Below are 27,797 nucleotides of genomic sequence, written 5' to 3'. Positions count from 1 at the left end.
CTGGGAAACGGAGGCGTCGGGACGCTCGTCCCTCCCTGCCGGCCGGGGCGGCGGCGAAGCGTTAAACTACATTTCCCAGCGTCCTCCTCCCACCCCGCCCCCTCCGTGCTCTTCGGGGCGCCATTTTGTTTCGCGTTATAACCTAAGATGGCGGCTGGGCGAAGGGAGTGAAGGTTGCTGGCGTTGCCGGGGTGAGAGGCGTCTCTGTGGCTGCGCCCGCGGCCCCGCAGGGCTCCGCTTCCCCGGCGGCCGCGCCTCGCCGTTCCCCTGCCCCGGGCCGAGCTGGGGGCTTGGAGGAGCAGCCAGTCCATGGCCAGCAGGTGGCCGGTGCGGTCGCCGCGGCCCCCGTCGCCATGGACCTGCGCACGGCCGTGTACAACGCGGCCCGCGATGGGAAGCTGAAGCTGCTGCAGAAGCTGCTGGGCAGCCGGAGCCGGGAGGAGCTGGAGGCGCTGACGGCGGGGCCGGGTGGGGGCGACGGCCCTGGCGGAGGGAGCACCCCACTGCTGATCGCTGCCCGGCACGGGCACCTGGAGGTGGTGGAGTACCTGCTGGATCACTGCGGTGCCCGGGTGGAGGAGGGAGGCTCTGTCAACTTCGATGGGGAGACCATCGAGGGGGCCCCGCCGCTGTGGGCGGCTTCTGCTGCTGGGCATTTGGGGGTGGTGCGTAGCCTGCTGGATCACGGTGCGTCGGTGAACCAGACCACACTGACCAACTCCACGCCGCTGCGGGCTGCTTGCTTTGATGGGCACCTGGAGATCGTGCGCTACTTGGTAGGGGAGCGTGGTGCTGACCTGGAAGTAGCCAACCGGCACGGACACACTTGCTTGATGATTTCTTGCTACAAAGGACACCGGGAAATTGCACGTTACTTGTTAGAGAAGGGGGCCGATGTCAACCGCCGGAGTGTGAAGGGGAATACTGCCCTGCATGACTGCGCTGAGTCTGGCAGTCTGGAGATCCTGCAGCTACTGCTCCGCTCCAAAGCCCGCATGGAGAAGGATGGCTATGGCATGACTCCTCTGCTAGCTGCCAGCGTTACCGGTCACACCAACATTGTAGAGTACCTCATCCAGGGTGGGCTGCAGCAGGAGGAAGAGGAAGTTGCAGGGAATCAGAATGGGACTAGTGCATCAGGCGGGGGCCATCAGAGGTGCTGCAGTGCTGACCAGGAATCTCCTCAGTGCTGTACTGAGGGGGGACATGGGAGATGTTGTGCCTCAGCTTGCAGTCAGGATGAACAGCAGGTCCCTAACGTGTTCTGCACTCGAGAAGCTGCTGTGGAAGCACTGGAGTTGCTGGGTGCCACGTTTGTAGATAAGAAACGTGACCTTTTGGGAGCCCACAAGTACTGGCGAAAGGCAATGGAGCTTCGGTGTGAGGGTGGGCAGTACCTGCCAAAACCTGAGCCCCGGCAGCTGGTGTTAGCATATGACTACTCACGGGAAGTGAGCTCGCTGGAGGAGTTGGAAGCCTTGATCACTGATCCAGATGAGATGCGCATGCAGGCACTGCTGATTAGAGAGCGCATCTTGGGTCCTTCTCACCCAGACACTTCCTATTACATCCGTTACCGAGGGGCAGTCTATGCTGATTCTGGCAACTTTGAACGCTGCATTAACCTGTGGAAGTATGCTCTGGACATGCAGCAAGGCAACTTGGAGCCCCTCAGCCCTATGACTGCCAGTAGCTTCCTTTCTTTTGCTGAGCTTTTCTCTTATGTGCTTCAGGACCGCTCCAAAGGCACTTTAGCTACCCACTTGGGCTTCTCTGACCTCATGGGAGTACTGAGCAAAGGGGTCCGGGAGGTGGAGAGAGCACTTGTGCATGGCAAGGACCCTATAGTTGACTCGGCACAGTTCACCAAGACGCTGGCCATTATCCTCCACCTGGTCTTCCTTCTGGAGAAGGTGGAGTGCACACCAGAGCAGGAACACCAGAAGCGTCAGACTATCTACCGCCTGCTGAAGTGCAGCCCCAGAGCCAAGAATGGCTTCACGCCTTTGCATATGGCTGTGGACAAGGATACCACAACAGTGGGACGTTACCCAGTTGGCAAGTTCCCATCGCTCCATGTTGTGAACTTGCTTCTGGAGTGTGGGGCTGACCCAGACAGCCGTGACTATGACAACAACACTCCTCTGCATGTTGCTGCCCGGAACAACTGCCCGCTCATCATGAGTGCTCTGATGGAGGCTGGAGCCCACATGGATGCCACCAATGCCTTCAAGCAGACTGCGTATGAGCTGCTGGATGAGAAGCTGCTCACTAAGAGCATGATGCAGCCCTTCAATTACATCACCCTCCAGTGCCTTGCTGCTCGTGCTTTGGACAAGCACAAGATTCCCTACAAGGGTTTCATCCCTGAGGAGCTGGAAGCCTTCATAGAACTGCACTAGAGTGGGAGAGCTGAAGTCCTCAGCCTTTCCTATGATCTGTTTCACACTGAAGAGGTAGTGCAGCCTGAGATCTCAGACCGTTCTTGTCAAGGTGCTGAAGGCCTTCGTTGTGCTGAGACGGGCTGCAGGCTTTGTCCTCATCTGTCACCATCAAGCTGGCATGTGCGGGGGTAGGGGAGGAGGAGAAAGCACTAGAGCTCATGCTGTCTCATTGTTGTCACCTTCACGTACCAGATATCTCCAGTGCACTGTATCCAGAGAAGGCTGCAGCCCCTGCCCTTTCCCATGCCAACCGACTTGTCCTGAGGAGGAAGGAAAATGCAGATCCTTGGGACCTTCTGCCTCTCCCATTAGTGCTGGATTAACTCAGCTGTTATGCTTTGGAGCAGCTACACAACACAAACGTGCTCTAGCCCTTCCCGTCCCATGTACTGAACAGATAGGAATATAAGTGAGGAATAAAATATCTTCCAACTAATTCTTCCCCTGCCCCCTTTACAGATTCAGTACCTGAGTATAATGGCCGAGTGGCTTGTGCTCTGCTGAGGTAGTTGCCTTGCATGGCAGTAGGGCTGGGTATGCTGAGGACTTTTTTTTTCTTTGGTTGGTTGGCCAAGTAGCAAGTGGTGTTAAAGGCCTGAGATTTCAATGATTGTGCGTAAAGCTGGTTATTTTTTCTCTTTTAGAGCCAGGCCCTATCTATGCTGCAAGACTTCTTCAATCCTCTAAGATATAGTAAGGTCAGTTCTGGTTATATAGTTTCGTCAATAGATGTTGGTTTGTATGAATGGGGAGAAAACCTGCAAACTTAAAAACAAGATACTAATGTGGAGTTCAGGCCTTTACCTTGGCCATTCTGCACAAGTTAACTCTCTTCCCCCGATGGAGGTCCTTTAGCTTCAAAGCTCAGCAAGAACTCAAGTTGAACTGTACAGAATGGATATGGCTAGGTTTTGGAGCCAAGCCAATGCACTTTGAACCATCTTTGCAGATGTGCTCTTGCAAGTCCTTCCAGGATGGGAGGTACTTGTAGCGTGGGTGGTGCTTGGGTGATTATTAAAGCAAGTGAATGTTTGTGGCATGTTTGCATGAGGGTGGTCTGAAGGAAGAAGCAAAGAAGAAATGAAGTTAAAGGTGCCTTCTTCGTCTTCTAAGGTTTATTAGTACCAACTCAGTGGGTTCTGTGAATTATCCTGTTCCAGAAACCTTCCTGGAATGGGTTGTTAACTTCTGATTTCTGGCATTTGATTCTTTTTGTAACTTTACTGAGGATGGTACTACCTCAAGGATTGAAACTGAAATATCATTTGGTTACGTGTGAGCAAGCTCCTTTGCTTAATTAGGATCTTCACCCAACTTGTTTTGCTCTTTAAATCCATAGTCTCAGGGTAGGTATTTGCCTCTATTAACAGAGCCCTTCTTGGTGGTAAACAGTTGGTGTTGGTAAACATGATGCTGTGCCAGCAGTTTATCTTCTTGTAGCCGGAGCGACTGGGCTTTGGCAGCCTGTGGCTCATTTCTTGGCCCAGGCAGAGTGGAAAGCATAGCTGAGGGTGAAGCACCTGCCTCTGAGCTTTGAGAAAAGGTCAAGACTGGGAGAGCAGAAGCCTGATGAACAGCCATGCACTATATGCTACTGAAGCTTCTATACTTGTATTTATAAGCCAGCATATCCATAAACCTCAATAATCCAATGCTCTCTGCCCATTAAAAATACTGTAGATCTGCAGTTACATTTTTGCAGTGTTAACTATAACTTTTATTTATAAAGCAAGGAGGTTTAACTTTTATCAAGGCATAAAGTGGAGAGTTAGTTTGGCTGTGTTCTATTTTTTTTCCCTCCTTTTGGCTGAAATTTGAACTAAACTGCGGATATGGAATTTGTTAGTTTGTGAGCTGATGAGCGCTCTTAACTTTAAATAATAAAACAAAAAATGGCTGCTAGAATGCAAGTGCCTTGGACTTTTTGCTGGTAAGCCTCTATTTTCAGCTCTTGCTCGTTTTCTAGGGATGATGTATTTATTGATATGGAAATAACTTGGTTTTTGCAATCAACAGGAGAGTGTTTCATTTCATCTGAGTTTACTCTTAGGAGTGATTGCAAATACTCGCACCTGAAAAAGGGTAACACTGACACTCAAAGCACACCTCTCTTTAAATACTTTGCATTATCTTTTGATATAAATGAAGCAGTGAGAATGGATGATATCCTGTTGACTGAGATGCTACCTGCATTATATGTGGTTGGAACTGTTTGTAAGCTTCAGTACTGACTTCACCATTTTACTTCTGTGTTTAAAGTACTATGATGAATTAAGGCCTCGCACAGCATGCAGGAAGAGAGGTGCGATGTGGCGATCATCAACTTTTATTTTTAAACCCCAAAGATGTCAGTGGGTGGCCAAAAGCAGACGGAAGAATTAAAAGTACTGGAGTTAGTTCCCAGTAAGGCAGAGCTGGATTTTCAGAAATGCCAGCCTTCCCTGGGGAGATGGGAGTACATGGATGCGTAAAGTATTTGAAAGTTTGCTCCTGCATTGATTGCTCCATTCTTGACACATTTGTCAGCATTGCTCCCTTCTGTTTTCTTTGTAAATGTGAGATGACATTAAGTCTGCAGTTCCGTGGGAGATGCTTCTCCTATCATAATGCTACACAGTTAGCGATCTTGAGGTGAGGTACGCAGGTGAGCAGCTGTCACAGCAGTACAGGAACTGGAAGAGCCTCTGGACTGAGACACTGGCTGGTCATTCCTGACTGTGGTGTGCTCTCACTGCCATCCCATCTGCAGAACTGATCTGAGGAGAGAGATGAAGAGGGAGTTGTACCACAGCTGGGAGGGGGAGCAGCTCTGGAGCCAGGATCAGGTAGCTGGGGGGATCCAATCATGTAAAAAAGCCTCATGGAAGAGGCTGTTTTGTATGACAGAAAAGGGGGTTTAATTTTTTTTTTCAGGGCATAAATAACCTGTGATTACACAGTGAGGACCTAGCAATTAAATGTTGATGGTAATTACTAGGTGGGAAAAATCACTGCCTGAATCTAGGCGTAATTACTATGAACAGTTATTATTTATTGTAGGTGTTGTCTGGGCCAGCTCCTGTATGCAGGACAGAATAGATAGTTTGGGAAGCAGTGAAATGTTTCAATGATGATTTTATTATCTGAGCAATTACCTGAGATGGAGCATGGAGGTTTTCTCTGGGCTATAGTTCCTGCTGTAGCGCATTGCCCTCCAGGAGCCATGCTGAACACTTCTGTGATTGAAATATTTGCCTCCCCGCCCCCCAGCACACACGTGCGCGCGCACACACACACACACATGCGCGCGCGCACACACACACACACACACACACACACACACACAGAAGTGCTTTCTACTCTGTCTCTTGAAGAAGAAGAAGAAGAAGAAAAAAAACAACTCTCAATCAGCTCTGTGGACATTAAAGGCTTCCATACAGGTTTCTTCAGAAATGCAAAAGTGGTGAGAAGTTCACCCAAGGTTTTCCTGGAGCCAGTTGCTAGTGCCACTTTCATGGTCATCTTTAGAGCTCTCTGGAGCTTGCTAATGTTATATGCATGTAGCTTACAACGTACATGGTCTGGAGTGTAAAGATAGGGATGCTGTATCAGCATTTCTGTAGCTTAATTGTGGAACAATTAAGGGGGTCACAAGCACAACATACTTTCCTGATGAAAACAAGACCTGAGTGGTACATTTTTTTCCATGGTTTGCAACAGCGAGGAGCTCCTTGAAAATGTGGGATGAGTGAACGTACTGCTGCAGTTGAAACTGGGCTGTGGATCTTAAGTGGAGGTTGCTCCCAGTAACCTTTGAGCTTGTTTTCCTTCCACACACAAGCTAAAAAGAATACCTACAGTGTTTTTGCAGTCGCTTGCCATGTCTTTCCCTCTCGCTCTCTCCAGTCCAAGCAAACTTGATGCGATTGTAGTAAGCGTGTTCATAAGCTAGAGCAGCTTCCAACTGACCGGTGAGTTTTGCATGATGTTTATTTATAGAAAGCAGAATAGATGGGAAAGGAGTGATGTGTATGATATCTCCCAAGGGGAGGGACTGCCCTGGTAGCTGCGCAGCAACAACTGCAGTGTGTCGGGAATTGCAGTAACACAACACCTATTCAAACACAGGTGACGTAAAGGAGATAAAATAGGGCCTTTTAAAGTGCTTAGAAGGGGTCCAAGCACTTGGAGGATTCCAGCAGACTCTGTAAGAAAGTAAATTAATTAATCCGTTGTCACTGAGCTCTTCGAACTTAAAAACCAGACTGTTTCAAAGTTGGAAGCCAGCAGCCGATGGCAGCTCTTAAATAGAAGTGCTCTTATGTGGTTCTTGTTCTGCCCAGGACCGAGAGGACTTTGATTTGCCCAAGCCCTGAGTCTCGTGCAAGTTATCGGCCAAGGAGGTTCAAGAGAAGTTAAGCTTCTTTGAGGTTTATTGGGGGGTGAGAGGGAGGTAGAGAGATTTTCTGTGGTCAGACCCATGAAAAGGGACCTGTGGCCTCTAAATAGGAACTTTTGGGAGATTTAAATCCAAAACTGTGATCCTGAAAGCTGCTGCTCCGTTGCTATTTAAGAGAAGAGGCAGTTCAGCACTCCTGCAGTTCCTGCATCTGGTTGTTCCCAGGAGCTCCAGAGCTTGCACTGATGCTTAGGCTCTCCAGCTTCGCTTTCATCCATTTCCCCCCCACGGTGCTCAGTCCAGCAGACATCCTCAGTGCATCCTGATGAGCTCAGTCTGCTTGAAAATAAAAAGGCAGCAGTTGCAGCTATGAACGCAGAGCAAGTGGAGGTGATTGCCCCCTTTTATACCATTACCTGTTGTCCTTTAAGGAGATGAGATGGGACTCATTCCCATTCCACTGTCTGTCAGTGTACGGGGATCCATATCTCTAGCTGATTTAGTAGGCTAGTACCTGCCTGGGAGGGAGCACTGTGTGCAGAGAGAGTTTGAGGGAAAGTGGAACTGGAAAGGGAAGAGAGAAGATTAAACAGTCTTTAGCATAATGATCAAAGTGCTGCCTGGGAGAGAATTGATGCAGGGTGAACTGTATTTTCTTCAAGTATTATTAATATCTTTCTTAAGCAGTAGCTTGCTATAAAGCTTGGATGGCTCTTAGACAAAGACCAGAATCCAGAATTACTCCCTGAGTGCCCTGCTTGTGTAGTCCAGTGTCCCAGGACAGCCTGCAGGAGTCCTTTGCTTTGACTGCCAGACTGTGCTGGCTTCTCCTTGATTAGACACATGCTGGGACAACTATTGAGAGTGACATGAGCATACAAACATCTGGAGAAATCCAGGAAACTGGGTTACTGCTCCTGAATCAATTACACTGGCCATCTAGTCCCAGCTTAGTGAGGACTTGGCAGTTGTCTGGTGCCTTTGCTGGGACAGCGGTAGGGCAAGCTTGCAGAAAGACCCCAGGTCAGCATGTTAATTGGCTCTAGGATTTGCTGCTGTTGCTTGGGCTCTGGTCTGCAGAGGGAACAGTCCCATTTCTAGACTTGTGGTGGCACTGGGCTGACCTCTACTGACAGAGCAGCCGAAGGCCCGTCAGAGGGAGAGCGAGGAGCGCGGCGCCCTGCTCGTGAAAGGCACAGCAGAGATCTGGCTCGTGTAGTCACGGCCCAGGCCCTGCAGACCGGCCTCCCGCGTCCCCCCCTTCTTTCTGTTACGCTCTGCCCACTGCTCTTGTTCTTTGAGTCAAATGTTTCCCTCAAAAGCAGTAACATAAATCAGTAAATGGTGATTTATCTCTCCTCGGTGAGAAGGATTTCCCTGTGTAAGTTAACGTACCAGGACTCCGACCTCACCTCAGGCCTTTAAACGCAGGTGAGAATGGAGACGTGGCCACACATCTGCCTCCTTGGAGTCTCTTCCCGTGTTTCCCCTTCCCATTCCACTTTCATCAAGTCACTTTTTCCTCAAGCGCAGCTTTACTCTAAAGGTTTTTGTTTAACCTTTTAGCTGCTGTGCGATGTCAGTCCTTGTGAGTTTTACAGAATTTTCTTAAATACAAAAATACCTTCCTTAAAGCTGCGGCACTAGGGTCACATGGAAATTTTGTCTTTTGCAAACAAAAAGCTTTTCTCTGTGATTTCAGAGGAAAACTGGGAAAAGTGATGCCTCAGCCTCTGATGCCTCAGCCCTGAGGCCTACAGCCCCACAGAAGTTTTTTGAAGCTGGTTTCATGTCTCCCCTTGGGTCTGATTTGAGAGGCTGGGGGAAATGGACCAGAAGAAAACAAGGGGACCTCCTGCTCAGCACCTGGACAGGAGGCCACAGTGACTCCCCTAAGCAACCCCTGGAAAATTTTCCCTCAGATGATTTGGCCAAGTTCGTACAAAGCAGCAGCAGGTTCTGAAACAGGATCTAGATGAGCTGTGTCCCAGCAGCAGCCCCCCCACCCCGGCTCTGCTCCCTGCCCAGAGGTACCCACATTCAGAACGATTTCCCAGATATTCCTGACTGTCCTTTTCCCAGTTCTACAAGAAAGAGTTGGAGAAACACAGATGAATTAATTAAAATGTATTTATAAAATCTTCAAGTAGCTCTCAAGAATCAAAATAGTTTTTGCAGTTACTTGAAAATAAGCACAAGGAAAACAGTCTCAGGATACTGCAAACTCTGTTGTCCAGCGGAAGAGAAGTCATTTTCTCCTCTGCTCCAAGAAAGTGGCACCTTGTTTTATTCACAGTGAAATAATAAGAACAGTCCCAGTCCCAGGAGATTTGTTGTTATTTAGCTTAGGAATTAAGTGTGACTGTCTCTGGCCCTAACTGAAGTTCCACTTCTCTGATCAAGGCTTTTCACTGGTTTCTTCTTCACTGTCCTCTGGACCTGCTGTGGCAGTCTGCACGTGCATCATGTTGTGGTTCCCAATCTGTACCATTCGAGCATGCTGAATGATGAGGTTCTGAGCACCTCCTGGACCTTGCATCATATTGTGGTGGCCTGATGGGAGATAAAATGTTTGGGAAGGAGAGGGACACAGCTGAGCAGGCATGGAGTGACCGGCAGAGGGAGGAGGGTATGTGGCAGGAGGGACAGACATAGGAAAATGGCACTGTTGGGGTGACTGGTGAGACATGAGCTGCTCCAAAAGCTGCTGTAAGCTTCCCAGATTTGGCTGTGGTGCTGACAAAGGCACCTGGGGAAGGGAGGCAAGGTTCAGCTCAGCTAAGTTCTTCAGTGTTTGACAATGATCCTGATACAGCTGCAGTTTCCTTTTCTGCTCCCGGAGTTGCTGTATCTGTTTCCACATGGCTTTCAGCTCACTGATCTTGCTCGGCATAAAAGTGTTCTTTACTGTCCTGGAGAACACAGGAGAGTTCTCATCCAAGGACACCAAGCCACTCAGTAGGGCAGGAATCTGTCTCCTCTCCAAGGGGTTCTCTCTGGGTACAAAAGGGATGACTGAGTTGTGCTTGGATGGTCGCAAGATGGACTCCATCAGAGCCGAGTTTGTTTGAAACATGCACAGCTGGCAGAGGAAGTTCTTGGTCAGCAAAAGGATGGTGAAAGCAGAGTTTTCCATAGCGTCTTGGAAGCAGGACAGCTGGCCGCGCCCACCAGTGAGGAAGTCCTCGCAGAACGTGGCGCCATTTGAAACCCCCATGCTTTCCAGCAGCTTCTTGACCCGACAGGCAATGTCCACATCTTCGCTAGCATGCAGGACAACAAAAGTGAAGAACTTTTTCTCCTCGCTGTCTGGTTCCGATGTGGAGGCTGCTTCTGCAGTTTGGACAGGAGGAGGGCAGGATGGAAAGGAGGATGAGTGGAGGGAAGGGGGATATGCAAAGTTGGGAGGAGCTGCCTGAAGAGGAGGGGCTGAGGAGAAGGAAGAAGTATGAGGAGGAAGGGAATGGGCTGAAGTAGGAGTTGCAGGGTGGAAAGATGTGCCTGCTGGAACATCCTCTATAGACGCGTGGATGGGACCAGCATACGCTGTAGCGCTTGAATCAGGAAGACCTGTAGGTAAGTCCTCTTGCTTTTGTGCCTGAGTTTCTGCTGTTATTGTGCTGGAAACATCACTACTTTCGACAGGTTGGTTCACAGCACTCGGTGTAGGAAGCTGGGTTTCTGGAGTATGGAGAGATGGATGACAGGAACTGGCTTGCAGAGCTGCCTCTAGTCCGGGGACACGGGCAGTTGTGCCCTGTGCGGGATGTGAACTGGGGCAGTTGGCCCAGCTTGTTTCCTGCAGGCTGTGGCTCTTGCTGTTCCCGGCAGGATCTCCAGCACAGCCTGTGGGCTCTCCACACTGCCGGCTTGGCTGGCGGACATCACTACAGTGAGGAGACCTGGTGCGAAAAACAGCTGTTGGTGACTCACTGATCTCAAAGCAACTGATGAAAGAAGCTGGACTCCCCAAGGAATGCAAGGTCCGTGGCCCTGAAAGGTCCGACACGCTTCCAATCTGCACTGGGGAACTTCGCACCACAAAGTTTGGGCTAGCAGTCGGGAGAAGTCCCCTGTCCGATATCATCTGGAACCTGCCACCTGAGCCCACAAAGCCAGTAGCAGCGCCACATTTTTCCTGGGCCTCAGCCAGGATGCTCTTCAGTGATTCCTGTTGCGGGTTCCTGTTGGTGCCACAGGCCTCAATGGCCATCTGGTAGGCTCTGACCATGGCTTCCTGACTACACAATTTTTCATCTACCAGCAGTGAGTAGATCCGTGCCAGAAGCACCTTGGCATCTGCATCCAGCTGGGGGGGCTGCAAATCCTCACCGTCTTCCTGCACTCCCGCAGTGCCCAGTCTGGTCCTGTGGATATGTAGAGCTGCCTGGTTATTCCTCAAAGTATCCAGACAAATTCTTGCATCTGCTTCTTGCCCCAAAGTAAGCAGGACCATGGCTTGCAATAATTTGCTGCTGGGCTTAGATACCAAGTGCTTCAGGTTATATTTGAGGGTAAGGAGTCTATCTTTAGGGATCTGAGAAAGAATATTAAAAATGTCCTCAAAGCTTGGCTGGACCTCAGTGCTGTGTGCCATCTCATCAGCTGCTTTTCCAGACAATGTGCTGAAGCAGCATGGGTGGAAAAAGCATATTACAGTCTCTAGAGCAAAGGCTTGTTTCCTGATGGTATTTTAGGCACTGCACAGGGAATAGGTCCTTGTTGCTCAGGGGTTCGTCTCAGAATCAGAGACAGTCTCTGTCTGAAGAACTGGCCAGGTGAACCTGTGAGAAGAAAAAAAGGGCAATGTTCAGAAATAGTGAGGCAGAGAGCTGGGGGACGCCGCGCAAGGTTTGCAGATAAGTATTTTTGCACCTATTTGGCCCTTGCATATCCCAGTGCTTGTCTGCAATATGCTCCACACACAATTCCAAGTCTATTCTTAAGCAAACAGCAAGTTCTTCACATTCATTATATGCTACCTAAACTGCTTTAAAATAATTGCTAAACGAATAATATATTTAGGTAAATCCAAGTGTCCAGCTGGTTTGTATCTGTCCATCTCCACCAGTGGCCTCTCTTGGGCAGGGGCCTCACAGCATCCTTGTAACGGGCAGTTCAGGAAGAAAGCCCAGCTTAGAGGGAGCCTCCTGCCCACTGCAGGCTCCAGGGTCCTTCCAAACTGCTCGCACCCTGCCAGCGAGGTTACACTCCTTTCACATCCGTTTGCAAACTCTCTAATGCAATTGTGGATGGACACGTTATGGCCATACGCATCGAGTCCCTGAGCCCTGCTAAGCCCTTGCACTCACCAAAGCCAGCTGAACGGAGTTAAATTAACCAGCAGAAGTTGTCCGTAGATGAGGGAGGTCTGGGCCTCTGGCAGGTCTGCGGCACGCAGGCAGGAGAGAAGTTGCTCCCTGAAGTTGCGCTGGCAGTGACTGAACCTCTTGAAAAATCTTTCTCTATTTAAAGGAAAACCAGAAAAACTGTGTTTAAAAATAGCTCTCAACAACTGGATTTCAGGGGAAAGTTTGTAATTTCAATTTGTTTTTCTATCTCATAAAAATCCTCTAATTGCTTAATGAATGAGCTCAAGCCTGAGGAAGTTGTTGCCTTTCTATGAAAACTTCTGATTCAGTGAAACATCTAAGGAAAGAAAAAAGAAAAAAAGGGGGGGAAAAAGGAAGTCCAGGCATTCAAAGCAGCAGAGGAGACCTTTGACACTTATGATGTCCTACTGCTTTGTGAGTCAGCAAAAACCTCCCTTCTCCCCTCAAAACCTCTGCTCCCTCTTGCTGGCCACCTTGCCCCACGAGCTCCTGAAAACCAGCTGGGAGCCGAGGGTGCGGAGCGGGGCCCTGGGGGCCGAGCTCTTCGCCCTTCGGCCCTCCAACCCTCGGCAACGTTTCCACCTTTTCCTCCCGCTCGTGCGCTGCCGGCTCTTGCAAACCTCCTCCCCGAGGAGCGAGCCGGCGAAGGGACCAGCCTACCTCCCGGCGCGGGGCGGCCCCGGCCCCGGCCCCGCTCCCGGGCGCCCAGCCGAGCTCTCCCGGTCCTGCCGCCGCCCCGTCCGCGCCGGGCAGCTTTTCCCGGCCGGGCCAGGCCGGCAGCGAGCGGCAACGCGGCGCTTTCGGTTTCTCCGGGCTCGGGGCGGCGGGAGCCGCCTGCCGCGGCGGGCCCTGATGTCACACGAGGAAGCGGCGGCGCCCGGAGCCGGGGCGGAGCGGGGCAGGGAGCGCCCGGGAGGAGCGGGGCAGGGGCCGCCCGGAGCCGGGCAGGGGCCGCCCGGAGCGCCCGGGAGGAGCGGGGCAGGGGCCGCCCGGAGCACCCGGGAGGAGCGGGGCAGGGGCCGCCCGGAGCCGGGCAGGGGCCGCCCGGAGCAGGGGTCCCCAGCCAGCCCGGAGGCAGCACTCGGTACCCGAGGTAGGAGTTGTCTCAGCCCAGCCCAGCCCCACTCTGAGGTCGGTGGCCAGCAGCCCGGTGCGCTAGCCTGGCCCCCGAGCCCTGTCCAACCACACCGCGCTCCTCTGAAAGTGGCCTGGAAGCAGGGCCAAGCTGGGGAGAGCAGACCCTGCACGGGAACCTTTCTTCTCCAGTGAGTGTTTTGCTTTCATCTCTCAAAGCGCTGAGGTTTGGCATCAGTAAGTGGGTAGAAACACGGCTGAGGCAAGGCAGGGTGTAAGCTGGAGCTGGACACTGATGAGAGCAGGGCAGATGCTGGGAGCTGTACAGACAGAGCCAGACCTCAGGGCTACAGGCAGAAGCCTCCAGGAGGGTAGGATAGTCCAGATACTTTTCCGCTAAAGACTAAGGCAGAACATGGGAACTGAGACAGCGTTACTGCCAGCAAAGGGGACAAAAAACAGAAGGGAAAACAGCAATTGAGAGATGAGCTGCCTAGAGAAGTGATTTATTAAAGTGCTTCCTACTGACTCATGCTGAGGGGAGAAGATAGTGCTATCGCTTGCTTGTTACCTTTGCTAATCAGAGGTGCAGCAGGTTTAGATATACGCAAGAAACTGGTATTTATGTGAAAGCAGTTCATATTTTATTTGAAATCAGCCTTTTTTCCATTTCTCCAGCGTTAGCACTGAAAAAGGTGGGCCTATCTCCCCTATTTTAATGACAAGACATCCCATAACCATAGTAGAGGACTCCTGGAAAAAGCTGCCTCATAAGCCAGCTTCTTAATGGCTGTGAAGTGTCCCATGCATGGAGTTACTTAAACACACAGATGGTCCTTAAAGTCATTTATATGGATTAAGAAAGTAATCCCACTGAAAGCTGGCATGCTTGAAGGAAAACCCCACTTTGAGTGTTTCTCTGTGAAAGAAAAGTGTTTGGCTGATCCGTAGAGAGAAGCCTCCTTGGAGAAGGACCCCCCACTTGCCCTCAGCTCTTCCTGGTCTGCTGCAGGTCTCGGCCTCGCAGGAAGCAGCACGGTCAGGAAGTAGCGTCAGTAATGTGGAGTTTTAAACTTGTAGCAGGAGGGAAACAGTATCAAAGTGGTCAAGTGCATCATCCTCTTAAGATGCAGCTTGAATGAATTTATTTAAAAAAAAAAAAATCCAACTTTAAAAGTAAGTTTCAAGAGCATTTGTTCTCACCTACAACTCATCTCAGCAAGAATTAGCCATTCACACATACAGCTATGCTGGCTTATTTAAGAGTCCCAAATACAGATCCCTGTCTTCCCTTTTAATGCAGCATGCTTTAATAAAAGAAATCTTGCAACTTTTGTGCCAGAATCAACCTACCTTGGTTATCAAGTCTCCTTGCAAACTACATCTTACTGTAAGCTCAGCTACATACCTCCAAAGCCTGGATAGGGTGTCAGAGCAGGAGTTACTCTTGGTAAAGATTGGCAGCTGGGTACATTGAAAAAAAAAAAAAAAAAAAAGAAAAAAAAGAAAAGAAAAAAAAGAAAGAAAAAAAACAAAGAAAAAGGGGAAAAAAGGGGGAAAAAAAGAAAGAAAAAAAGCTCTAGCCAAGGGGCTTGGCTAGAAGACCTGGGATTTTTCAGAGATCCTCCTTTGGTGTGTCAGTCACTATCTCTTCTGTGGATTTTGTTACCTCTTCTGTGCATTTCTCTACCTTCTCCTCTAACTTCTCTAGCACTTCAGACCCTTCTCCCATGATCTTTTTTGTCCCCTTTGGTTCCTTGGGTGCTTTAGCTACCTCCTTTGGTGATGTACTCTTCTCCAAAGCAGGTGATTTTACACCAGTCATCATACTACATTTCTTCTCCCTTTTGCTGTCTTGAGATACTTTGGCTAATGCCCTGAAGGGGCCCACAAGCCAGTTTAGAGGGGTGTTCTGAGTCACATATTCTAACAGGTCATCCAGGGACCTTCGGGCTTCCCTCACACAGTCCTGGCTCTGGGTCAAGGTGCTGTGGGAGAGGTCCTGGAAGGACTTAGCACTGGAAAAAGAAGTGTGGAGCTTCTGGATGTTTTGAGTGGCTTGATGTACAGTTTCTTGGATGTTGCTGGGGAGGCCTTGGATGCTGGCTTTCAGGTTCTTGTAAGCAGGCTGTAGCTGCTGGGTGATGATACGCAGCATAGCTAGAGTTCGTGACTCTACCTGCCGGGAAACAGATATGGTCAAGTTACTGTAGCAGGTGAGCTGCACACTGTCTGTAAAAGATCTGATTATGCCCTTCTAGGAATACCTCTGTTAGGGAGGCTGTTTTAATTTGATGTCCCTTCGGCTGGGTCAGGCTCCAATCTACCCATAGCTGATGGAGTTTCTCCTGCCCATCCAGAAGCTTCTGGCCGACCTCATTTTTCACGCATTCAATCTGATGGAAAAAGATGAGAAGAACAGTTACATTGCAAACACAGAGAAGCACAAGTGCTCCTATCTGCTAAGCACTGGAATCAGGTTATAAAGAAGCAGCTTCCAGAACCACGTTGTGCAGTGTGTTACCTGTCAGGGAGGGACCCAAAGGAATATGCAGGAGAGAACACGCCTTAGGGGCAGGATGGAGGAAGCACCTCCATCTGGGTGCTAGTGAGGGGAAGGAAGACTCTGCAGACTAGGATGAAAAGGAAAAAGCAGTGTTTGTACCAGGTTTATTGCTAGTTGCAGTCTGGAGAGAGTATCCTGGGTGCTTTGCTTAACATGCCGCAGTTTGTTCAGGGAGTGCCGGTAGGCTCGGTGCCGGACTTTGTTAGAGAGGGAACCCAGACGCACAAAGTAACTCTGCTGCTGTTTCTGCTCCTCCACAGATGCCATTTCAAATCCCTCAACAGCAGTGGCAAGCTGGCCTAGAGGGAACAACAGAGATCCAGCTGTCAGCAGATATCTCTTCTCTGCCCTGTGGCCCCATCCCCTTTGGCCCTGGACCCATCACTGGCAAAGCCCAGATGCCTCTACCCTCACACCTTTGTCTCCACGCTCTACTCTCCCAGCTGTGAGGAGGAAAAGGTAAGATCCCCATTGTAAAACGTGGGAGGAAACTAAAGCTTGTTGTATAAGCAGCAGGGCTTGGCAGTTGTTCAGAGATTACAGATAGGCCAGTCCCAGCTCGAAGGGATCTCTTCAGATAACCAGACTTGATAAATAGTTTGAAGCATGCACCCGCTTGTTGTTTGCTTTGAAGCTGACAGGCAGGACAAGGACTAACTAGCAAGTAATTGAACTCTGTCCCATACCATGTAGCAAGTCAGTGTTGACAAAAAGCCAACTGGGTGACATTCAGAGCTACCTATCTGCTTCAGTAGATGACTCCTGCAGTGTCAGGTGCTCTCTAGTCATATGGAACATATTTACAACTACCAGCTAAGCATTTTCTCACCCAGTTCCTCCTCTGTCATGGGGAGATAGTGATCCACCAGATTTTCTGATATGCCCAGGACAGATTCCACACCACCTGCCACTGCTTGGCCCATTGCCTTGGCTTTGCTTATGCTGTTGGTCACCACTGAATTAGTGAGCTCCACACTCTCCTGGATAGCCTCTCTGCTGTGGTCCAGGGCTGTATTCATTTTGCTAGTTATGGTGCCATATGCAGCATCCAGAGCTGTATTGACTGTGGAAGCAACCATTGATTTGGTCTTCTCGACACCATCCTGAACAGCCTCCTTGGTTAGGTCCACTGCTTCAGTTACTCTGTTGGTCACGAGATCCTTTGCACCCTGGGCAGCCCCTACAGCAGCAGTAATAGTAGAAGCAACTGCTGACCTAGTCAGTCCAACACTGTCCTCCACAATGTGTTTAGTGAGGTCCACTGCTTCAGTCACCTTGTTAGTCACAAGGTCCTTTGCACCCTGAGCGGCTTCCACAGCACTGACAATAGTGGATGCAACTGCTGACCTGGTCAGTCCAACACTGTCCTCCACAATGTGTTTAGTGAGGTCCACTGCTTCAGTCACCCTGTTAGACAGGAGATCTTTTGCACCCTGAGCAGCCTCCACAGCACTGACAATAGTAGAAGTGACTGCTGACCTGGTCAGTCCAATGCTGTCCTCCACAATGTGTTTACTGAGATCTACTGCTTCAGTCATCCTGTTAGTCACGAGGTCCTTTGCACCCTGAGCAGCCTCCACAGCACTGGTGACAGTGGAGGTGACCATTGTCCTGGTCAGCTTAACGCTGTCCCCAACAACATTTTTAGTGAGGTCCACAGCTTCGGTTACTTTATCAGCCATTGCTTCTTTTGCATCACAGGCAGCACCCATAGCAGATGTCACTTTGGCAGAAACCAGCTGTTTGGTGTCTGAGATGACCTACAACAAGGTGAGAAAGAGGAAAAATGGTACATTTTTCTCCAGCATTTTCAAAGCTACCCTGAGGTAGCTTTCCACATGGCCCACACCCTTGTGGGAGAGCTGGGGAAATCAGTACGCCTGTAGTCACATGGAAATCTCTATTTCCACATGCTGAAGGCAGAGCCTCAGCATTCATCAGCTAGCAGAGCCCTCCCTAGCTGACAGCTGTAGCCCATATCCACGTACTGACCTGACAAAGCAATGCTGCCAGAGTTAGTTTCCCAGGATACTTCTGTACCCATAACAGTTCCATCAAGCAAGAGGAGCAGAAGCCTTGACTTTCCCAGGAAAAGCCTTTGTTTTACCTTATCTGCTGGCTGTTGAAGAAAAGGCAAGTTCTCTTCCAGCTGATCCAATCCCTTACAGGCATATTCATTTACGAGTGCAACTAGACAGAAGGATAGGTACTCGTTTAGTCCTTCTACTCCAGTTTGATGAGCTGGATGACCAGGATGAGCTCATGAAAGCAAGCTCGTCCCCTGCTTCCCCCTGCCGCGAGACTGCCTTCCCCAGCTAGCCCCTCTGGGGCGAGAGGGGCTCTCCAGCCTCTCCACTTACTTTGTGGCTCCAGTTGGTTCAGAATGGGCTGTGCACCACCAACCACGCTGCCGACTGCGACAGCAGCCACTGTCTCAGCCACGCTGCAGGCGCTGCCGAGGCAAGGGTGCGTCTCCTTAGTGTAATTGTAGGCAGACGAGACCAGGTTGAATGCAGAGTTCAGCAAGGGCAAGTTGGTTACCCTGTTAACAGCACTCTAAAAGCCAAGAGAAATAAGTGACATTAGACACCCTGCTTCAAGCTGGTGAGTGAATGCAAACCCTGTGTATATCCAGAAAGGTCCTAAGTGCCGTCAAGTCCATCTCCTCATCCTTCTTGAGCTCACAGTTGAAAGGACTTGTCTGAAAGCCATTAGCAATCAGTGGCAAGCCAGAATTAGAAGCTGGAGCTCTGTCACATCTGAGTCACACACGGCTTTAGCCCCATCAGGCCCAGATTTGGAAATAGGACCTATACCAGCTAATGTTTCAGAGTTATTTGCATTACTTGAGCCAGACCTGGAGTTCTCTTTCTTGAGCAAGAAGAGTCAGCCTCTGCATTAACTGAAGGTTTAGATTTAGTCATGCCTTCATATGGTTAATCTTTCCCCTGCTCCCAATCTGGATTTGAAATGGTGACAAATATTAGTTTACCACTATATCTGTCAGCAGGTAGTTTAACTGCTGCACGTTGGAGTACCAGCAGCCTCAGCACCTACCACTTGTTGCTGTTCTTTAGCCTTTAGTGGATCGTTCTTTGTGGTCTTCTTTTCCGATGCCATAGTCAAGTCAGTTGCAACTGAAAGGAAAAAAAAAAGGGGTAACAGCAATAGTACAACTTAAATTTCCACCGGTGAGTTAAGATCTAACAACAGTGGTGAAAAGCAGAGGCCCTGACAAATTCCAGATTCATCACCCTGGGAACTTCACAGGGAATCACTCATCTTCCTTGCAAAAGAGTGTAAAGATAGTTGAAGGGCTTCATGATTTACAGAGTGCAAGTGTGTTTGACCAGGGACTGTACTCAATCATCTCCTTCAGTCCCCAGACTGTAACAGAAAATAAAGTAAGATGGTTACTTCTTGTTAAGAACATTTGGCTGATTTCAAAAATGCAGGCCTGAAGCGGGTGAGAGGCGTTTCTTTCGTCTCAGTGGTGCATTTGCTCTACTCATGGGACTTCTGCTTCAGCTTCTCCCTGCAAAGGCTTTGTTGCCCCAGGACTGAAATGCTTGGGTGAAAACTGCACACTGCAGAAGTGGCGCTAAGGGTGTGAATCACTAAATGTTTGTCTCACCCTGATCGTGACAGATTGCTGCTGTCTTTCTGACATGCTCTGCTAGTAGTGGCTATTGCAAGGCAGGAAATGCAACTGCCCTAAGATGAGTGAGGAAGTCCTTTCTTCTCAGTTTTAATTTTAGAAACCTGGTAAGCTCAAACAATTCAGTGACAATGGAGTCTAAAAATAGAAACAGTATTTACTTTTTGAAAAAAAAAAGTTCGCTGCACTTGCGTAATACCTTTGTAAGGAGAAAAGCCCTCAGATTTTCCCAATTTTAACTGACATGGAGGTGGGTTTTCCCACAGCTTAGTCCATTTTCCCCTTCTCAAAAACACTGGCAAGACTCTCATTGCCATGAGAGCTCGCGTTCAGAAAGCCGTCAGGGCCAGAGACCAAACAAAGATGCTGAAGCATCAGTGGGCGAATTTTGTCTTCTTAAGAACTGCGCCATAGTTATAGTCGCTTCCCTTGTTCTGGAGCATCCTCTGCAAAGGATATTGAGAACAAAGTCTCTCTAGAGTAGTCCCACTACACCTCTGCTCAGAGAAGAAGCTTTATCAGCTTTCCACCTGATGCCAACTCCAGCAGCACCAGGAGTCTCAGAGCTCTGGGAAGGATAGGAGAATGTGTTGGGCTTTCTTTTAAAGACACAGTGGGCCTGGTTTTGCTGTTGCAGCATTCTGCCTGCCTAGCTTGAACCTTGTGTTCCCATGCTACCAGCCAGCTGGTAGAGCTAGGCAGGAAATCTCTCCTCACTTTCTGTGAAACTAGATCTCTGAAGTATTCTCATTACATAATGGGACTGGAGAAGTTTAAGTAAAAAAATGATGCAATAGCATGAATATGTATTAGCTTTCCCAGCTTAGGCCTAGGTTGGTATCCAGACACTCCAGCGTCATGTGAGAAATCCAAGATTACTTCTCAGCTTTAGTCAGGCACAGCAGAGTCTTGAGTATATCTTGGGTATACTTGTTCTCCAGTGTAGTGTCCACCTTACCTTCCTTGCCAGTTAATTTCTAGTCTTAGAATTGCCATGGCATTTTTCAAGTGAAAAAAACCCCAAACCAGAATTCCTTACAAGCAAGATTCCCGAGCTGGGCACTGCCCCAGGTTCCCTGGCAGACTCTCCTGCAAAGAACTTGCCATCTCTTTGCGACAGCCGGATCACTGGCTCCAGCCAGGAGGAGCGGTGAAGCCCTCATTTGTTCACCAGCGGCTGGCTGCACGTGTGGCTCGGGGAGACTTCTCAGGAGGTAGCACAGCAGTCTTCCACGCTACCAGTTGACCATGCAACACACAGTTTACAAGCAAGAGGGGGCTGCAGAGCGCTCCATGCCTACAGCAAGAGTTGTGCACAAGTTGGGATGTCCAGTGCCTTGAGGAGGAGGCCTGGAGCAGGCTGCTCTGCTGAGCCTTCCTGCTCCCCACCCTGCCCGCGCTGCTGCCTAAGCTGAAAGCGCACGAAACACAGCTTGAACTTCAGCACCCTGGGAGAACTTCTGGAAGAATTTCTCCAGACAGAAGCAGGGCTTGGAGCGTGACAGCGCAGCTCCCCAAGTCAGCGTGATTTGCCCAGCTGTGCTCACTGCCCTCGCACCGCTTTGCTTCTGAGGCTGACTCAGGCCGCAGCCTTACCGCAGGGCGAAGGGCAGCGGCGTCAGCACCGTTACGAACCAGCCCTCGCGCAGCTCCTGCGGCCCGGGAGCGGAGAACCTCGGACAAACCGCGGGGCGTCTCACTGGCTCGGCGTCAGGGTTAACACGCAGGGGCAAACGTTGCAGCAGGGAAAAAAAAACAAAGCCTCTAGCTGCCAGTGTAGATCAGGAGTTAATTCTTGGCAGGTACAAAGCTCATATAAGGTTAGAATCAAGCTCCGAGGTGCCAGGAGTCCACCTGAATTAGAGATGCGACTGCGTCTGTGGCAATCCTCGCGGCACAGTCACGTTGCAACGTGGCTCGCCCTCCCCGGCGTAGGCGGCATCCGAGCGCGTCGCAACGCCGGCGTTAGCGGTGTGGGAACGTCCTCAGAGCCCACAGTGTGATTTTGTTTTTTCTTTGCTTTCTCCCCTGCAGAAGGACTGCGCAGATCTCCTTCTGCCCAGGAGTCACAGAAAAACGCAGCACTCAGCAGCTCAGAGTCAGTGGTTTGATGCTTCTCTGGAGAGAGGGACAGTTTCAGTCCAGGGGGTTTCAGGTGGGCATCCTGCGACCCCCTCTGCCAGCAGGCAGCCACTGCCTGTGGGAACCCTCGCTCAGAGGAGCAGAAACAACATTACCGGTTGCCGTGTTTGCATAAAACAAACCAGTCCTAACGTAGCACATCAACTTTGTCTTGCGGACAAACTTCATACCATTGCTACATCAAAAATATGTCACTGCCGCAGAAAATCTCCTTGAAACAAGCAGTTTCATCTTTCTAGAACTCCAGTGCATGTTTCCAGGGCGGTGTGATTGCTCAAGCACCGGTCGTCGCCCTGCCCGGCGCAATCGCTGCGCTAGCGAGGCTGTGAGGGCGACGGTACCAGCGCACCGCGCTGCTCGGCCCGCTTTCCCCGTCTCGCTCCGGCTATCGGCGCGTACTAGCCTGGCGGGAGAGCGAGCACCTCTGTGCTGGGATAAGCAGCTCCCCCGATTTCGGGCAGTCTGGCAGTGCCTAGCACGTACCAAGCAAAGAACTGGTTTTGCAAAAGGCTTTTATTTGCCTGGGGAAAACAAGCTCTGCCCTTTCCAGGCATCATGAAGCCAGGCTGCTGTTAGTTTCTCCTGCAGATGGAGACACGGGATCCTGCTGTTCAACAAGCTTTTCTCCCCTCACCGGGCATTTTATCTGGTACAGCTCCGTAACTAGTGTGCCTAGTTCAGTGACTTAACTGGCAGTTCTTCAGTGACCACTAAGGAAAATGAAGTGAAGTCCCATGGATTAGATATGAGCAGGGATGGCTAACCAGGGCAGAAGTGTTGATTTGTGGTTAGAATACTTGTTTGCATTCTTTTCCAGATTTGCCATCAATATCCCAGTTGACTATAAATGCAGCTGGCAAAGCAGGAGCATAGAGGATGTCTAGCTGTGCTGGGAAACAGCATTGCTCACAGCTGAGGGAGTTCACAAATGCTCAGAGGGCAGAGTTAGTTTTAAGAGGGTCAGATGGTTTTTTGGTTTTGCTCTTGGGCTTTCAGTTTCAGAATCACCGGCGGAAGTGCGTATCAACAGGCCCACCGCCTTCCTGGAAAGGCCATCAGCGTTAGAGAACCACAGAAGTTAAAGCCACTTCACAGATGAGACAGTGTTTCCTCCACACTCATTTCCAAGGGAAACCAGGCTTGAAAACCAGTGGCCATTACTAAAACTCCTTGGCACGGGGAAGAGTGTAGATACTGATTTTCCATGAAGACATAACTTCTAGGGCTAGGGACTATAGCTGTACCTTGCAGAGCAATTAGCATGTTGCTGGCTCTTCGTAAAAGATGTTTTATCTGGGAGTTTCAGCAGAATCTGACTTCAGTAATTGATTTCCTTCTCCACAGCCATACACAGCTTCAGGTAGTCACAGCCTTATTTAAGGATCCTGTTAGTCTTGAGAATTTCTAAGTTTGCCAAGTGCTTGCTCCAGCAAGCTTGGCTGCAGGCTGCCTCTGCACAGACACAGGGTGCTCCTGAGCGAGGAAGGAGTTACCTGCCCTTGCCACTTAAGCCACCCCCTTCGTTTACTTCATTATCATGCCTGCACTGAATGATCATCTCTGGAGTAGCTAGAGGCAGGTCTCGCTGCACAGTCAACAAGAGAGGAATGCTCACCTGATCCATTGGCCTTGCAGGGCAGTGACTACCCCCAGCGTCGCAGAGGACACTGGTGTCCAGAGCAAACACCACGCACCATCTCTGCGGGGAGAGCCAGCAGCCGGGTGGAGGAGCCTCTGCCTGTGGCTCACCCCACGCTGCTTGGATCTCCACCAGCGAGTAAGAAAAGCAGTATTTTGAGTCCTGCAGCCCACAGAGTACAGCTCAGACAGACTTAGCTCCATGGCGTGGCTGAGAGCTCATCCCACTGCTAGCAAGAGGCTTTCAGGAGGTGCCCAGGGCCTTGTAGCTCTTTGCCAAGATGCACCACTTACAGCTCCGACATAGGAAGATGCAGCCTGTTAAGCCCAGCACAACCAGATCCCGACATGTCCCCGCACGCAACTGGGGGGAAGCGGCAGAGATGCAGCCTGCTGCGCCGGTGGGCTCTGCACCCCGTAGGAGCTGGGGAAGCAGCCCCTCCACGGGGCCCCCTCGGCCACGCCGCTCCCTGGGGCGGGAGCTGTTCCCCAGGAGGGTGCCAGCTCCCGGCCCCACACCCCGGGGAGCAGGGAGGGCTGCAAACAGCCCCTCTAGGGTTGGGGTGGCCCAAGGGTGGGTCACAGACCCCATAAACACCTTTGCCTGGAGCTGCCCCCTCCCGGCCCCTGCCTTACCTGGCTCCTCTGCTCCCTCAGGACCTGCCACCACAGCACACCTTGGCCCCGCGCCCCGCATAAATACTGCTGCCGTCCCAACGAGCGGCTGGGCGAGCCAATCGGGGAGCCGCCCGCGCTGCCTCGGCCAACGGGAGCGGGAGGGAGGCGGGGCGTTGGGGCCAGGTGAGGGGCCGCCCGTAGGGGTCCCCTCCCGCCCCGATGCGGTGGGGACGAGGCCGAGGTCCGGCGGCGACGCTGGCCTCCCCTCGCGTCCCCCCTCCTTGGGATGCTGCCGCGAGACGGGCTCAGCCCCTCGCCGCCGCTGCCCTTCCCGGGCCCTCGCGGGCCTGCTGGGCCGAGCGCCGCCAGCCCTGCTCGCTCCCACGCGGCCCCGGACGCTCGCTTTGGGGAGCAGGCGCAGGCGGGCGCCGAGCCGTTCCCGCGGCGCAGGCGGGCGCCGAGCCGTTCCCGCGGCGCAGGCTTGCCCGCGTTGCTCTATGTTATTAGGGAAGCGGATTCAAGTGTGGGACTTGCCCGCTGCTGGGAGGAAACCTGGGGCCTGCTGGGGGTTTGAGCCGCAGCCGAGCCCTGGTCCCACGCGCGGGGCTCGGCCAGGCTCCAGCAGGCCGCCTGCGCTTGGCTTTTTCTGCGTTAGCAGCCAGCAGCACGGCTAGGAAGCGCACGGGCTGGTGGGCTCGGCGTGCTTACGCCTGCGCTGGAGCTGCTCTCCGCTTTGCACCGCGGTTGTTGTCCAAAAGCCCCAGAGAAGCTGGATGTGCACAAGGTCTGTGACTCAGCCGAGATGTTTCCCTGGCAGATCTACCCTGGAGCACGGGTGCTGCCGCTACCGAAGGAGTAAGACATTCCCTCCCTCGCTCAGCCTTTGCCTGCCTGCAGCAGAACGTGATGATGAAACACGCTGCTTCTCAAGTTGGCTGTGATTTTCAAGACAGGGGCTGTCTTACATTTGCAGAGGGCCTGGAGATACAGGACTCTGAGCCTGGCTGCAGGAAGTTTGAGATCTTTAATAGCAGTAATAAATAATGAAAAACTTAGTTAATGTTTTGCTCTTCCTTTTTGTGCCTTTTCATCTTAAGATCCCAAGAACCTGTTTGAAACCTTCAATTAAGCTTCCTGCTGCCTGTTACTCAAGATTCGCGGGGGAGGAAACTGAGGCACAGGTGAGAATTATCTGAAGTGCTCGGCAGCTATTAAACTGCTTGAGTCACCTTGTTTTTGGCTGGTGAATGCAGGAGACCTTGGGTCTCATTTCTGTATTGCCCACAGTAAGCCATGAGAGTAATGGGGGTAGAAGGTTGTCTGTTTTTTGAAAACATGCTGTAAGCTGACAGAAATGGAGACAATTATCTGTTGTCAGTTTGGAGGTTAAAAAGAAATCCCCCTCCTTCCTTGGAGTCAGACTTATCATGGAGCTGTTAGGTGAAAAGGGCCTCTGGAGGTCATGTAGTCCAACCTTCTGCTTGAGATAGGACTATTATCAACATTAGGTCAGGTCAGCTGTGGCTTTGTCTAGCTGAGTCTTCAAAAACTGCTAAGGATGGAGATCTCACAACTTCTCTGGGTACCAGATCCAATGTTGCACTTCCTTTCTGATGAAGAAGCTTTTCCTAAAGCCCAATATGAACTTGCCCAGCTACAACTTGTGGCTCTTGCCCCTTGTTTTACCACCTGTATTACTGAGAAAGCTTGTAGGTCATTTGTGTGAAGTAGACTCCAGATTCTCGTGTGACCTGCGAACCTTTCACTGGCAGTGCAAGGCATTGGACCCTCCTTCGATCTCTTTTTCTCCTTGCGAGGTCCATTGCAGTTTTGAAGTGTTCAGTGTCTTGCACTAAGTCTTAAGCCAATCAGCAGATGTTGCATAGTGGCTTATATAGGTGGTGACACATATAGGGAAAACAATAGGTGTCCATGTCTATCCACCAAACATATAATGATATGGTTTCCTATAGGAACTAGGAATCAAGAAGTTAGTCCTATGGTTTTTGGAACATTTGGCCTAAGGGCAGACAGTGGGCTATGTTCTCAGGTGAAGTGTCAGATAATGCACACTGGCAGCTGGTCTGTTGGTGTGAGTTGCCTGAGCAGACTTGTTGCGGTGATGGTGAAAGCCTCACGAGGCAAGTTATATGTCATCACCTGAAGGGCTAAAACAGTACTGTTTGAATGATACACCTTCATGTAACTGATAATTCCATGCACTGCCTAAGTGGCAGGTCGTTTGGGTGGGATGACCTTGGCGGTTATCACTAATGAGACAGTATACGGTATGTTAGGTGTGGCAGTAGCGACACAGGTCAAAATAGCAATGCTTGGACCAATTGTACGGGGCAGATCTGTCTGCAATGGCAGAGCACAAAACACAGTCCCTGTCCTTGCGACGGCCAAGCAAAGGTTTGCATAATTTTCTGCACTGATGTGATTGCTGTTACTACATAAATGCTACATAATTAAAACCAAGGAGAAAATCAGTTCTGTTTTAAGAAGTTTGGTGGGTGAGGGAAGGGTGTAGGAGGAAGCAGAGAAGCATGCTTGCAGAAAAGAGAGGGAATCCTGTTGGCTGGAGTGAGCCAGCCCTGGGCCCTGGTAGTGCCACGCACAGAAGGCAGCGCTGCACCCCAGTGACGCTGCAGCCTTTGTGCAAACGCTGCAGCATCGAGACATGGGCTAAAGTCTTTCTTGTGATCGGCAGAAGCAACCCCCTCATCTCCCAGGCCTGCCAGCAGCCCTGCTGCTAGCTGTGCAGCTCTCGTTTCAGCTGGGTCTGTCAGACCCTCCTGCAGATGCCTTCCACCTTGCAAGGTGTCAAAGGGCTCTTGACGTGGAACAGGCCTCTCCGTGCTTCTCAGCTGCCCCAGTCCCATCTGGATTTCTGCTGAGAGGAAAGCATGCAGGTGCATGGAGAATCTGAAGGATCAAGGCTCCCACTGTTAGGCCCAATTCCTTTCCTCACTCTCTATTGCCTCAAAACCCATCATCATCTCTATGGGGACCAGAGACCACATGGGACACCCTGAAGCACCCCAACTGCAAGTGCTGATCTGCTGCAGTGGAAAGGCTTTTACAGTGTCCAATCCATCAGCAGTCTGCCAAGGTGCCATGACCGCTGTCCCCAGGGTAGACACAGGGACAAGCAAAGGTGATTCATAGGTGAGGCGTGTGTTGCTTTGATTTCTGTTCCTCAGTCAAGACAAGCAAAGTCCTTGGGCTTCCAACAATCTGCCTGAGAAGCTCTGTGCCACTGCGCCCAGGTGTTCCTCTTTCAGGAGCTGGAGCGTGGGATTGCCAGGATCCCACGGAGGGGCAGAGTCAGCCTGTGGCTTTTGCCATTCATTGCCAGACAAGTTTCACAAGATGCTTGCTGACAACTCTGCCCATCTCCACTGCCCTGAGACTCCACTTTCTCATGTTCCTTTCTTCTCCTCTACCACTTCCCCTTGCTGGGAGGGGTCCTTTGGTAACAGTTGCAGAAATAGTTTCAGCTGGTAACATCAACTGAAAATGCGCTTTCCCCCTCCCTCTTCTGCTTCCTCCCAGCTGCAGAATCTGTTGATGCTCCTCACAGCAGCCTTGTCCAAGGCCACAGTCTGAGTGTGTCCCTGTGTTAGTCCTGCACTGATGGATGTTTGGATCCAGAGCAGGAGCAGAGCAAGGGGCAGCAGGAGGAGGCAACTCCTCCTCCTATGCTACCCACCTCTTAGTCTCTTTCCTCACTCTTTGCACAGATATCTCCAAAAGCAAAGGCCTTCACAGTGCTACAGCCTTCTGAAAGCAGTTCTCTAGTCAGGTACCAAAAGCTCCAGCCCAGTTCTTGCCTCCTGACCAACCCCTGGTTTTCCTGAGTCTTCAAAGTGGCTCACTACTCCAGGGGCTGCTGCAGCTCTCTGCTGCCCTCACCCTGCATCAGCAGAAACAGGACTTGTGT

At 50.9% G+C, this 27,797-nt stretch overlaps 3 protein-coding genes across 3 annotated transcripts in view; 1 reads left to right on the top strand and 2 right to left on the bottom strand.

The window, feature by feature from the left end:
* LOC134151759 (perilipin-3-like) overlaps nt 1–23,219 on the bottom strand; it is a 138,317-nt gene extending 115,098 nt beyond the window's left edge. The window contains exons 1-12 of the mRNA XM_062596584.1: nt 23,211–23,219; nt 21,050–21,105; nt 20,755–20,864; nt 18,853–18,932; nt 18,156–18,351; nt 17,903–17,985; nt 17,504–17,555; nt 16,839–17,005; nt 16,625–16,721; nt 15,895–16,094; nt 15,497–15,625; nt 15,195–15,408 (exon numbers count right to left, since the gene is read on the bottom strand). Coding sequence (XP_062452568.1) covers nt 15,195–15,408; nt 15,497–15,625; nt 15,895–16,094; nt 16,625–16,721; nt 16,839–17,005; nt 17,504–17,555; nt 17,903–17,985; nt 18,156–18,351; nt 18,853–18,932; nt 20,755–20,864; nt 21,050–21,105; nt 23,211–23,219 — 1,393 coding nt within the window. The remainder of the gene's footprint in view (nt 1–15,194; nt 15,409–15,496; nt 15,626–15,894; nt 16,095–16,624; nt 16,722–16,838; nt 17,006–17,503; nt 17,556–17,902; nt 17,986–18,155; nt 18,352–18,852; nt 18,933–20,754; nt 20,865–21,049; nt 21,106–23,210) is intronic.
* Nucleotides 148–4,349, top strand: FEM1A (fem-1 homolog A). The gene has a single exon (XM_062596269.1). The coding sequence runs from the start codon at nt 354–356 to the stop codon at nt 2,400–2,402; it is 2,049 nt and encodes a 682-aa protein (XP_062452253.1). The 5' UTR covers nt 148–353; the 3' UTR covers nt 2,403–4,349.
* On the bottom strand, nt 8,980–12,909 carry TICAM1 (TIR domain containing adaptor molecule 1). The gene is made up of 3 exons (XM_062596165.1): nt 12,816–12,909; nt 12,135–12,287; nt 8,980–11,606 (listed from the first exon to the last, which is right to left on the bottom strand). The coding sequence occupies exon 3, from the start codon at nt 11,417–11,419 to the stop codon at nt 9,221–9,223; it is 2,199 nt and encodes a 732-aa protein (XP_062452149.1). The 5' UTR covers nt 11,420–11,606; nt 12,135–12,287; nt 12,816–12,909; the 3' UTR covers nt 8,980–9,220.
* Nucleotides 23,220–27,797: the final 4,578 nt, after the last annotated feature.

Source organism: Rhea pennata, chromosome 27, assembly GCF_028389875.1.
Source record: "Rhea pennata isolate bPtePen1 chromosome 27, bPtePen1.pri, whole genome shotgun sequence".
In the NCBI taxonomy this organism is placed as follows: domain Eukaryota; kingdom Metazoa; phylum Chordata; class Aves; order Rheiformes; family Rheidae; genus Rhea; species Rhea pennata.
Note: the sequence above shows the minus strand (reverse complement) of the source record. Positions and strands in the feature narration are given on the sequence as shown.

Bases quoted from the DNA above. Each gene is read 5' to 3' on its own strand.
- FEM1A (XM_062596269.1), top strand. From the start codon at position 354: ATGGACCTGCGCACGGCCGTGTACAACGCGGCCCGCGATGGGAAGCTG.
- TICAM1 (XM_062596165.1), bottom strand. From the start codon at position 11,419: ATGGCACACAGCACTGAGGTCCAGCCAAGCTTTGAGGACATTTTTAAT.